This window comes from Chiloscyllium plagiosum, unplaced genomic scaffold (genome assembly GCF_037043375.1).
Source record: "Chiloscyllium plagiosum isolate Xiang-an unplaced genomic scaffold, Cpla_swu_hap1 HiC_scaffold_8, whole genome shotgun sequence".
Classification (NCBI taxonomy): domain Eukaryota; kingdom Metazoa; phylum Chordata; class Chondrichthyes; order Orectolobiformes; family Hemiscylliidae; genus Chiloscyllium; species Chiloscyllium plagiosum.
Genome location: NW_028270146.1, coordinates 14399275 through 14412525, shown reverse-complemented (window position 1 = coordinate 14412525; position 13251 = coordinate 14399275). Strand labels below are relative to the sequence as shown.

Below are 13251 nucleotides of genomic sequence, written 5' to 3'. Positions count from 1 at the left end.
ATAAATCTGATTTGAAGTTTCAATTATTTAACCAAAGCAGCAAAATGATTTTAACCTCTGCCTGTTTGTACACCCTCCTGAATTTTAATTTCTGCTGTTTCAAAGTCTTGTCCAATGAAGTATTTTACACAATGCAGTTTTAACTGATCATTTATTCCCAAGTTCATATTCAGAAAACCTGGGAGAGACAGTATTACTGATTCACTTGCATTCTGATATGACATCAGCTCATCTATTTTCCTCTTTTGTGCCAGACAGGGAAACAGATACAAGCTAACACTGAGGCAAAACTGTGCTACGCTAACATATGCACTGAGTGCACTGAAGGGAACTGAGGTGAGAACATTTTAATGTTCCAACTCAGCAATCTATGTGATTATCACACCAAGGCACTGCGTGGGACAACTAAACAGGTAACAAAAAAAATGCTTTTCATTATACACTGCCACGGAGGTAGCTTCATAACATTTTATATGAAGGAAGCCTCTGGATTATGAACAGGTTCTGCTCTTAAATCGGCTGGCAAATCAATTTGCATACAAAGCCAAACAATACAGTACAAGACGCAAGTATGAGCAAACGCAAGTACATAAGAGTTCACATGCCGGAAATAGTAATATGGGACACGGTTTGTAAGTATGAGCATTTGTAGTTGGCCAATCACAAATTGAAGACTCCCTCCCCTCACTGTATGAACATACAGCATAAGTGAAGTAGACCATTCAGCCCATTGAGTCTGCTGCACAATATTGGTTGATCTGTTTATTTCAAATATTTCCCTTCAGAAAGTAAAGGTTATTCCAAATTAACATACTTTGTACAATGAAATGTTCCAAAACATTACAAAGGCTACAGGGTAATTTTGACCCCAGTTAGCCCATTTGTAAATAAATGGCATATGGGCTACAGTTGACAGTTGGTCCAAAATCTATAAGAAACATTTAAATTCTGACCTGTATGTGATCCATACAATTTCAAGGTTTTAAAAAAAAAAAATCACAAGCTAAATCATAACCTTTGGTTCCTTTCTCGATGCAAAAACATTAAACCAAAAAGGTGAAAGTTAGGCCTACATAGTAAAATGTTAGTTGAAATGTTACTGTACAGAATTATTTTGTTACCAACTGCTGAAGAAGTTTGGTTCCATCAGGTGTGGCATTTATTACTTACATACACACACATGTCGACTGTGCAAATATAAATTGTTTCAATAATGCTTCCTTTTTAAAGAAGTATAACTTAATACTCATCAGGTAAATTCAGACTTGGCAATCATATAGAAAAGGTTTTTGTTCTCTCCTGATCCTTATCGCTACCGACGACAATAGAAGAGCTTTGTGTCCACACTTCCATCCAAGGATTCTTTCACATCCGGCAGAGATTTTCCTGCACCTTCTAACACCTCACCTACTGTGTCCATTGTTCTCGATGTGATCTCTTCCACATTGGGGAGACAGGGCACCAACTTGCAGAACATTTCAGAGAACATCTGAGACACATGCACTAAACAATCCCACAGCCCAGGGGCCGATCACTTTGGCTCCCTCTCCCACTCCAAGGACATGCAAGTTCTGGATCTCCTACAACACCAAACTCTAGCCACTTGACGCCTGGAGGAAGAACACCTCATCTTCTGCCTTGGGACCCTCCAACCACATGCAATCAATGTCAATTTCACCAGTTTCCTCAACTTCCCTCCCCCCAACTTGTACCAGATCCAACCCTCCAGTTCGGCACGGCCATCTTGAACTGTCCTACCTGCCCATCTTCCTTCCCACCTATCCGCTCCACCCTCATCTCCAACCTATCACTCCCCCCCACACACCTCATCATTACCCCCACCACCCCCACACTCACCCCCACACCCACACCCCCCTCACTCCCACCACACACCCCCTCCCCCCCACCACACACCCCCCCCCACCTTCATCCACCTGTGCCATTCCCAGCTACTTTCCCTCCCAATCCCACTCTCCTTCCATGTATTTCTTAGCCCCCTTGCGCCTCACTCCCTCATTCCTGAAGAGCTTATGTTTGAAACGTTGACTCTCCTGCTCCTCAGATGCTGCCTAAGCAGCTGTGCTTTTCCAGAGTCTCAATTTTTGACAACATAAGAGGTGGACTGTCAATTCGCTACCACACAAAGTCAAAATCTATCCAGGTGTTTCTATAGATCCAGATAGCATTACTGTTGTATTCTTGGGTGTAGTATTCCTGGCAAGACATCCAGGGAAGTTATTTGGGTGGAACTGAGAAATAAGAAAGGGATCATCACCTAGTGGGATTGTTTTACGGACCCCCCTAATAATCAGTGGGAATGTTCGCCGAGCTGGAAGTTTTTGTTGCAAACGTTTCGTCTCCTGGCTAGGTGACATCATCAGTGCTTGGGAGCCGCCTGCGAAGCGCTTCTTTGATGTTTCCTCCGGTGTTTATAGTGGTCTGTCCCTGCCGCTTCCAGTTGTCAGTTTCAGCTGTCCGCTGTAGTGGTTGGTATATTGGGTCCAGGTCGATGTGTTTGTTGATGGAGTTTGTGGATGAATGCCATGCCTCTAGGAATTCCCTGGCTGTTCTCTGTCTGGCTTGACCTATGATAGTAGTGTTGTCCCAGTCGAATTCATGTTGCTTGTTGTCTGCGTGTGTGGCTACCAAGGATAGCTGGTCGTGTCGTTTCGTGGCTAGTTGATGTTCATGTATGCGGATTGCTAGCTGTCTTCCTGTTTGTCCTATATAGTGTTTAGTGCAGTCCTTGCATGGTATTTTGTACACTACATTCGTCTTGCTCATGTTGGCTATTCAAAAGGGCCACAACACACTGCAGTACACCAGAACTACTAAAAGAAGAAGAGGAACACCTATACAAGGTATTCGCCAAAAAACGGATACCCGCGCAACTTCATCAACAGATGCCTAAGAGAAAGACCACGGAACGAGGACATACCACAACCAAAAGGACTAGCCACACTACCATACATCAGGAGCATCTCGGAACTGACAGCCAGACTACTGCGACCCCTAGGACTCATAACGGCACACAAACCAACAGCCACGCTCAGACAACAACTCACCAGAACGAAGGACCCGATACCCAACATGAGCAAGACGAATGTAGTGTACAAAATACCATGCAAGGACTGCACTAAACACTATATAGGACAAACAGGAAGACAGCTAGCAATCCGCATACATGAACATCAACTAGCCACGAAACGACACGACCAGCTATCCTTGGTAACCACACAAGCAGACAACAAGCAACATGAATTCGACTGGGACAACACTATTATCATAGGGCAAGCCAGACAGAGAACAGCCAGGGAATTCCTAGAAGCATGGCATTCATCCACAAACTCCATCAACAAACACATCGACCTGGACCCAATATACCAACCACTACAGCGGACAGCTGAAACTGACAACCGGAAGCGGCAGGGACAGACCACTATAAACACCGGAGGAAACATCAAAGAAGCGCTTCGCAGGAGGCTCCCAAGCACTGATGATGTCGCCTAGCCAGGGGACGAAACGTTTGCAACAAAAACTTCCAGCTCGGCGAACAGAACCACAGCAACGAGCACCCGAGCTACAAATCTTCGCACAAACTTTGAATCAGTGGGAAATTGAGAAACAAGTTTGTAAGGAGATTTCAGTTATCTGTAAGAATTACAGGGTGGTTATGGTAGGGCATTTTCCAAATATAGACTGGGACTGCCATAGTGTTAACGGTTTAGATGGAGAAGAATTTGTTCAGTGTGTACAAGATAACTTTCTGATTCAGTGTGTGGATGTACCTACTAGAGAAGGTACAAAACTTAACCTTCTCTTGGGAAGTAAGGCAGGGCAGGTGACTGAGCTGTGGGGAGAACTTTGGAGCCAGCGACCATATTCTATTAGTATTAAAATAGTCATGGAAAAGTATAGACTGGATCTAAACGTTGAAGCTCTATATTAGGGAAGAAGGCTAAATTTGACGGTATTAGGCAAGAATTTTCAAAAGCTGATTTGGGGCAGATGTTTGCAGGTAAAAGGGACAGTTGCAAAATGGGAAGGTTTCAGATGTGAGATAACGAGAGTATATTCCCTCTTAGGGTGAAAGGAAAGGCTGGTAGGTGTAAAGAATGCTGGATGACTAGGGAAATTGAGGTTTAGGTCAAGAAAAAGAAGGAAGCACATGTCAGGTATAGACAGGAGAGATCAAATGAATTCTTAGTAGAGCATAAAGGCATTAGGAGCATACTTAAGAGGGAAATCAGGGAGGGCAAAAAGGGGACAGGAGATAGCTTTGGCAAATAGGGTTAAGAAGAATCCAAAGGGATTTTATAAACCCATTAAGGACAAAAGTGTAAAGAGGTAGTGAATAGGGCTTCTCAAAGATCAGCAAGGCAGCTGAAATATGGAGCCGGAGGAGAGATGGGGGAAGATATTAAACAAACATTTTGCATCAGTGTTTACTATGGAGAAGGACATGGAAGACATAGAATGTGGGGAAATAGACAATGACATCTTGAAAAATGTCCATATTACAGAGGTGGTGCTGCTGGATGTCGTGAAACGCATAAAAGTGGATAAATCCCCAGGACCTGATAAGGTGTACTTAGAACTACATGGGAAGCTAGGGGAGTGATTCCTGGGTCCCTTGCTGAGATATTTGTATCGAGAGTCACAAGTGAGGTGCCGGAAGACTGGAGGTTGGTTAACTTGGTGCCACTATTTAAGGAAGGTGGTAAGGAAAAGCCAGGGAACTATAGACCAGGGAGCCTGACGTCTACTATTGGTGGGCAAGTTGTTGGAGGGCATTCTGAGGGACAGGATTTACACGTATTTGGTAAGGCAAGAACTGATAAGAGATATTCTGCATGGCTTTGTGCATGGAAAATCATGTCTCACAAAACTGATTGAGCTTTTTGAAGTAACTAAGAGGATTGATGAGGACAAAGTGGTGGATGTCACCTAAATAGACTTCAGTAAGGCGTTCGACAAGGCTCCTCATGGGAGACTGGTTAGCAAGATTAGATCTCATTGAATACAGGGAGAACTCACCATTTGGATACAGAACTGGCTCAAAGGCAGAAGACAGAGGGTGGTGGTGGAGGGGTGTTTTTCAGACTGGAGGCCTCTAACCAGTGGTGTGCCACAAGGATCAGTGCTGGGTCCACTGCTTAACATCATTTATGTCAATGATTTGGGTGTGAACATGAGACATACAATAAGTTTGCAGAGAACACCAAAATTGGAGATGTAGTGAACAGTGAAGGAGGTTACCTCAGAACAACAGGATCTTGATCAGATGGACCAGTGGGCTGAGTGGCAGACGGAGTTTGGTGCTGCATTTTGGAAAAGCAAATCAGAGCAAGACTTATACACTCAATGGTAAGGCCCTGGAGAGTATTGCTGAACAAAGACCTCGGAGTGCAGATTCATAGCTCCTTGAAAAGTAGAGTTGCAGGTGGATAGGATAGTGAAGACGGCGTTTGGTATGCTTTCCTTTATTGGTCAGAGTATTGAGTACGGGAGTTGGGAAGTCATGTTGTAGCTGTACAGGTCATTGGTTAGGCCACTTTTTGAATATTGCATGCAATTCTGATCTCCTTCCTATTGGAAGGATGTTGTGAAACTTGAAAGGATTCAGAAAAGATTTACAAGGACGTTACCAGGGTTGGAGGATTTGAGCTATAGGGTGAGGCTGAACAGGCTGGGGCTGTTTTCCCTAGAGAATTGGAGGCTGAGGGATGACCTTATAGAGGTTTATAAAATCATTAGAGGCATGGATAGGATAAATAGACCAAGGTCTTTTGTCTGGGGTAGGGGAGTCCAGAACTAGAGGGCAGAGGTTTAGGATGAGAGAAGGAAGATATAGAAGAGACCTAAGGGGTAACCTTTTCAACAGAACCGCACGTATGGAATGAGGCGCCAGAGGAAGTGGAGGATACTGGTCCAATTACAGCATTTAAAAGGCATGGATGGGTCTACGAACAAAAAGGGTTGAGAAGAATATGAGCCAAGTGCTAGCAAATGGGACTAGATTAGGTTAGGATGTCTGGTCAGCATAGACAAGTTGGACTGAAGGTCTGTTTCGAGCAGTACATCTGATTCTAAATATGAATTAAAGCCCTATATACACCACAGTTCAATGAAGTTACTCACAATACATGCCATGAATTTTCTTCTATGGGATTTGGCCAATTTGTACTGCACGGCAGTTCTGAAAATAGTGGAACTATACATGTACACCTCAATTATTATTTTGAGGGGTGATCTATATAGTGCAAGAGAAAGGTTGCATGGTAGTCAGCCAAGATTATCTGCAGCCAAAATAAAAGCCACTGGAAACCCTAGACTCCAAATGTAGTTTTTAAATAACGACATTTAAAAAAGTCCCAATGGGTTTACAGGAGTGTAATTTGAAAAAAAAAAATTCTCTCCTCAATTGATGTTTGCTACCCCTGGACATTGTATGCCACCTCATTAATATTACAGTGCTGCTTCCAGAGACAGAATAATAATCTAAAATTAAGTATTAATATTCCATTCACTTTACTGCATCACCTAAGAAACAAACAGAAAATTAGCTACCAAATGGTAGTTTGGTAGCATTCAGTATTTCAGTTCTGGTTGCAGTGGAATTGGCTCTTGCCAATCCCATAGTACAGAAAATCACGAACAAGAGAGCAAAACGGAGGGAATGAGAGACAGGATGCAAAAATGAAAGATGTGCCAAAGAAGAAAAAAAAACATGAAAAAAATCACAAAAACAAATAGATAAAATGAGAGAAAAAATGTAAACAGGAAAAAAAACAACTGGACAAGGAATACAAAAAAAAGGGATGATACACAAGAGGAGTTAGAAGGAAGAAGGAATGTGAAAGAACACAGACGGGGGGGGAGGGGGGGAAGAGGGAGAATGCTAAAGGCAAAGATCAAATTCTTTTTTCCATTATGATTATATTGTTCATATTGTTTTTAGAGTTACTTAAATAGAATCATTTTATTACACCTTTCTAACCTGGTCAGATGCCAAACCATGGTGTATCTAAGGAACACTCTGTGTTTCACCTTGCAAAGACAGAGGAGTCAATGCAATGATTGGCCTTCATTTATCTCAATTCTATAACCCTTGAATCTTTAACTGTGACCATGAAACAATTTTCATTTATAGATATTTGACATTATGTACATTTTCTCCCCCACAAAAAGGGTCAAAATGCCTCATTTTGTGACTCAAAATGATCTAAGAATCATACACATAAAAGTTGAATATATTTACTTCATTTTTTTTTAAAAAGAGTCAAAACCATAAAATGATTCCAAGTGGTTTGCATGGAAGCAAATAAACATTAAAATTGGGCAGCTCACCTGACTCCTGTCCTTGTCTACTTTCTTGAAACATTTATTCAATGACAAATTATGTCTAACAGAATTTTTCCACCCAGTCGGAGCATTTGCAAAGTAAGGGAAATGTTCTAGGATCCAGTTGTATATATCCTTAACAGGCAGGCGTTTGCTGGGTGAATCTTCAATAGCCATAAATATGAGACAGCTAAAAGAATAAGGTGGTTTACAGTTAGGGTTCTGCTTGGCATCATATGGCTGGTCAGAATGAGCAGGGGATGGTGGAGTATCCTCATCGATATCCTGAACCGGGCTAACACTACGAAGTACAGTGTCCCCAAAACTTTTGAGCAGGTTTTTGCTCTCATGCAGCCAGTTCAGGTTTGTTAACTCTTCATCCTCCATGGCTACTTTTTCCAAATGGATGGCAGGCAAATAACTGCTCGTAATGTCCAGTTCCTCAACTTCCTGGAACGCCTTGGTTAGTGAACTTCCTGGGTAACACTGGCTCAGTCCACTCGAAACACTAATTCCAGAGCCTTCTGGCTTCTTACTGGGAGGCATGACTGGACCCATTTAGACCAAGGCTCCTAATGGAAGGCAAAATAGAAAGAAGTTAGGAGAGATGCATACATCATCAGTAAATGGATTCACCCTCCCTCTTTCTATGCCAATAACTTTGGCTACAAATGGAACTCCAATTCCCTTGAGCATCTAAGCAGGAAAATTACATCATGGTTGACAGTAAAATAATTTAGTTATACTGTTGCTACAGCAACTCACTGCTCTGTTTGTGCTTTATTTGCTTATTACAAGTCAAATCCACAGGGATTTGACTAGCAGTTTACTGTGAATTTCTTTTGCACTTTGCAGCCAACTTTTAGCCTAACATTTCCTGTAATCTTAATTTAGCATTCAAAACACTGTTTGAGGTGGCGACAGAAAAGGAAAAACAACACATGAAACGGGAGAAAATAACTCTGTTTTAAGCATTTTATGTGATTAAAACTTGAGGCATAATTCATTTGAAGGACAGAAAACATTTGTTTGTATCCAGGGCTCTATAAAACTGCCAAGTAGGACACTACAAATACCTTCAGTACAAAAATATGGAACTCCTCTGGTTGCTGACATAAGATCCTAGATCGATTTTGTCTATGCAGAAATAACAGAATTCAAGTAGTTTGCTACAGTACCCCAGCTCCAAGCAAACTAATGTTTCAATATCCACACTGGCTGAGGTTTCCTTGCAGGACTCTCCTTCCCAATTTCTCCCCTTGTCTGGTGACCCCCCGGTTAAACCATGAACAATCATCTGTCTCTGATGGGAGAGCAGCCCTTTGGTCTAGTAGGACAATGCTGACTTGACTCCTTCACATGCCAACAACTGAGTGTGGTTCATCAGTAATGCTTTTGAAACCAAAGTAAATATCACACAACACCAGGTTATAGTCCAACGGGTTTATCTGGAAGCACTAGCTTTCAGACCGGCGCTCCTTCATCAGGTGGTTGTGGGGGTTAAGATCATGCTCACAGAATTTATAGCCAAAAGGAGTCCAGTGTCATGGAGATGTGATACAGTAAACCATCTTAGATTAAAACTTCATTCTTTTATAATGGGATATGCCAGTTTCTGTTCTTTGATATGTAAATCCCAGAACTTCTTTCAAATTACATTCCCAAGACAGCTCAGGTTTTTAAACAAATCGGTATGAAGTCTGTCTGTGTCCCAATGCTATGTCAGACTGACAAACCCTCTGTTTAGTTTTACATGAATTGAACAAAATAAAATGTAATTCTACAAAAACAAATTAATCCCATAAGCATGTGTGTGCACACGTAGGAACGGCAGATTGAGTGTGCACGTGATGTGTGTGTGTGTGTGTGTGTGTGTGTGTGTGTGTGTGTGTGTATGTGTGTAGGCATGTGTGATGGGGTATGTGTGATGGAGTGCGTGTTTCGGTGTAGTGAGGGGGGTGTATGTATGTGCTTATGAGAGCAAGCATACGTGCGAGAGTGTGCGCGTCATTCAGTGGAATCACCTGTAGTGGTGACATGAACCCAAGGTCCCAGTTGAGGCCATTCACATGGGTACCAAACTTTGCTATCAGCTTCTGCTCAGCCACTCTGCGTTGCTGCTTGTCCCGAAGTCTGCCTTGGTGGATGGTCACCCAAAGGTCAAAGGCCAAATGTCCCCAATTGGGAGGGAATACTCCTGCCTTGTGATTGTTGTGCGAAATCCATTCATCCGTTGTCATACCGCCTGCTCAGTCTCCACAATGTACCATGCCTCAGGACATCCTTGCCTGCAGCGTAGGAGATAGACCATGTTGGGCGAGTCACATGAGGACTTGCCACGTACATTGTGGGAGGTGTCCCCACATGAAATGGTGTTACCCATGTCGATACTCTGACATATCTTGCAGCGACTGCTGTGGCAGGATTGTACAGTGTTGTTGACCTGAAGGCTGGGCAGTTTGCTAAGAATCATGATCTGAGGTTTAGTGGTTGGTTAAAGGAGAGAAGTGGAGGTGTGGGGAAGGTCTTGGCGAGGTGCTCATCCTCATTGATAATGTGTTGCAGGCTGCAAAGAACATGGCGTAGTCGTTCGGCTCCCGGGAAGTACTGGACAACAGAGGGCTCCCTGTCTGTTGCAATCTGTGTCTGTCTCCTGAGGTGGTCATTACGGTTTCTCACTGTGGCACTTCGGAATTTAAACCCACATATTCCTGATAACCTTCCATCTCTTTAAAAAAAAAAATTACCTCTACCTTAAAATAAAATCAAAGACTCTGCTTCCATCTCTTCATAAATGATTCCAAAGACTCACTCATGACCCTCAAGAGAAGAATTACCCAATTTGTTTTAATTAGGTAGTTCCTGAATTTGAATAGCAATTCCTAGCTGTAAATACTCTCATAACAGACATCCTTTGAGGAACTACCCTATCAAAACTCCTCAGGGTTTTACAGGGAGACCCCTCACCCCGTGTCCGCAGAATCACTTTGTGTTTCAGTTACCAGCAGTTTACCACAGCCCAAACATATTATAGGGAACTTTCCAGAACCAGGGACAAGGAGCCTGCCAGGAAGGTAAATTTTCCATTTAAATGAATGGATTTGTTCCTATCCCTTCAAAATTAACATTCTATATTTTCCCACATTATACTCCATTTGCTACATCTTTGCCCTCTCAATTGACTCATTCATATCTCTTAGTAACCTCTTGCCCTCTTCACTGCTTGCTTTCCTATCCATTTCTGCCATCAGCACTATAACTTGTGCATGGTGTCTGAGCAGACAGCAGAAGCCCTAAATGAGTTTTTTGCTTTGGTCTTCACTAAGGAAAGGGACCTTGTTGTGAATGAGAACTTTGAGGAGCCAGGAAACAGGCTTGAACTGATCGAGATTGAGGAAGTTTAACATTTGCTAAAAATTCAAGCACACCATAGCTATGGAGAAGGAGAGGATTAGGCAAAATGGGAGGATATTTAATTGGGGAAGAGGAAACTATGATGAGTTAGGAAGCATGGACTGGGAGCAATTGTTCCATGGTAAAGGCACTATACCTTTAGGAGACTGTTTGAGGAACAGTTGTTGCGAGTGATGAATAAATATGTCCCTCTGAGACAGGCAAGGGGTAAGATAAAGGAACCTTGGATGACGAGAACGGTGGAGCTTCTCGTCAAAAGGAAGAAGATAGCTTACATAAGGTGGGGGAAGCTAGGGTCAAGCTCAGCTCTAGAGGATTACAGGCAGGCAAGGAAGGAGCTCAAAAATGGTCTGAGGAGAGCCAGGAGGGGGCACGAGAAAGGCGTGGCAGAACGGATTAGGGAGAACACAAAGGCATTTTACACTTATGTGAGGAATAAGAGAATGGTCAAAGAAAGAATAGGGCCAATCAGGGATAGCACAGGGAACTTGTGTGTGGAGTCTGAGGAGGTAGGGGAAGCCCTAAGTGAGTTTTTTGCTTCTGTCTTTATGAAAGAAACTAACTTTGTAGTTAATGAAACCTTTGAAGAGCAGGTGTGCATGCTGGGATGGATAGAGATAGAGGAAGCTGATGTGCTGAAATTTTGTCAAACATTAAGATTGACAAGTCGCCAGGCCCAGACCAGATTTATCCTCGGCTGCTTTGGGAAATGAGAAGTGAGATTGCTTTGCCACTTGCAAAGATCTTTGCATCCTCGCTCTCCACTGGAGTCATACCCGAGGACTGGAGAGAGGCAAATGTAATTCCTCTCTTCCACAAAGGAAATAGGGAAATCCCTGGCAATTACAGACCAGTAAGTCTCACGTCTGTCGTCTGCAAGGTGTTAGAAAGGATTCTGAGGGATAGGATTTATGACCATCTGGATGAGCATGGCTTGATTAAATGCAGTCAACACGGCTTTGTGAGGGGCAGGTCATGCCTCACAAAGCTTATCGAGTTCTTTGAGGATGTAACTAGAAAAGTTGATGAGGGTCGAGCTGTGGATGTGGTGCATATGGACTTTAGCAAGGCATTTGATAAGGTTCCCCATGGTAGGCTCATTCAGAAGGTCAGGAGGAATGGGATACGGGGGATCTTAGCTGTCTGGATACAGAATTGGCTGGCCAACAGAAGACAGCGAGTGGTAGTAGAAGGAAAATATTCTGCCTGGAAGTCTGTGGTGAGTGATGTTCCACAGGGCTCTGTCCTTGGGCCTCTACTGTTTGTAATTTTTATTAATAACTTGGATGAGGGGATTGAAGGATGGGTCAGCAAGTGTGCAGACGACACAAAGGTTGGAGGTGTCGTTGACAGTATAGAGGGCTGTTGTAGGCTGCAGCAGAACATTTACAGGATGCAGAGATGGGCTGAGAGGTGGCAGATGGAGTTCAACTTGGATAAATGCGAGGTGATGCATTTTGAAAGCCAAGTACAGGATTAAGGATAGGATTCTTGGCCGTGTGGAGGAACAGTGGGATCTTGTTGTGCAGGTACATAGATCCCTTAAAATGGCCACCCAAATGGACAGGGTTGTTAAGAAAGCATATGGTGTTTTGGCTTTCATTAACAGGGGTATTGAGTTTAAGAGTAGTGAGATCTTGTTGCAGCTCTATAAAACTTTGGTTAGACCGCACTTGGAATACTGCATCCAGTTCTGGTCACCCTATTATAGGAAAGATGTGGATGCTTTGGAGCGGGTTCAGAGGAGGTTTACCAGGATGCTGCCTGGACTGGAGGGCTTATCTTATGAAGAGAGGTTGACTGAGCTCAGACTTTTTTCATTGGAGAAAAGGAGGAGGAGAGGGCACCTAATTGAGGTATACAAGATAATGAGAGGCATAGATAGAGTCGATAGCCAGAGAGTATTTCCCAGGGCAGAAATGGCTAACATGTCAGAGGCGGGTTCTTTACACAGAGTTGTGAGAGCATGGAATGCATTGCCAGCAGCAGTTGTGGAAGCAAGGTCACTGGGGACATTTAAGAGACTGCTTGACATGCATTTGGTCACAGAAATTTGAGGGTGCATACATGAGGATCAATGGTTGGCACAACATCGTGGGCTGAAGGGCCTGTTCTGTGCTGTACTGTTCTATGTTCTAAGATTGATAAGCCCCCAGGGCCAGACCAGATTTATCCTAGGTTGCTAAGCCGCTGGCGAACATATTTGCTTCCTCACTCTCCACTGGAGATTAGAGGGAGGCGAATGTTGTTCCTCTTTTCAAGCAGCATAATAGGGAAATCCCTGACAATTAAAGACCAGTCTTACATCTGTGGTCAGCAAGGTTTTGAAAAGAATTCTGAGGGATAGGATTTATGACTATTTGGAAAAGCATAGCGTGATTAAAAGCAGTCAGCATGCCTTTGTGAGGGGCAGGTCATGCCTCACAAACCTTACGGAGTTCTTTGAGGTGACGACGAGACAGGTTGACAAAGGTCATTCATTAAGTCAGGAAG

The 13251-nt window shown here is 43.2% G+C and overlaps 1 protein-coding gene across 6 annotated transcripts in view; it reads right to left on the bottom strand.

Annotated features, from left to right (window-relative positions):
- The window catches only part of foxn3 (forkhead box N3), a 474886-nt gene that overhangs the window by 301356 nt on the left and 160279 nt on the right, over nucleotides 1–13251 (bottom strand). For all 6 annotated transcript variants that reach the window (XM_043696969.2, XM_043696966.2, XM_043696968.2 and 3 more), the window contains exon 2: nucleotides 7351–7916. In XM_043696969.2, the coding sequence (XP_043552904.1) occupies nucleotides 7351–7902 (552 nt within the window). In that variant the 5' untranslated portion in view covers nucleotides 7903–7916. The remainder of the gene's footprint in view (nucleotides 1–7350; nucleotides 7917–13251) is intronic.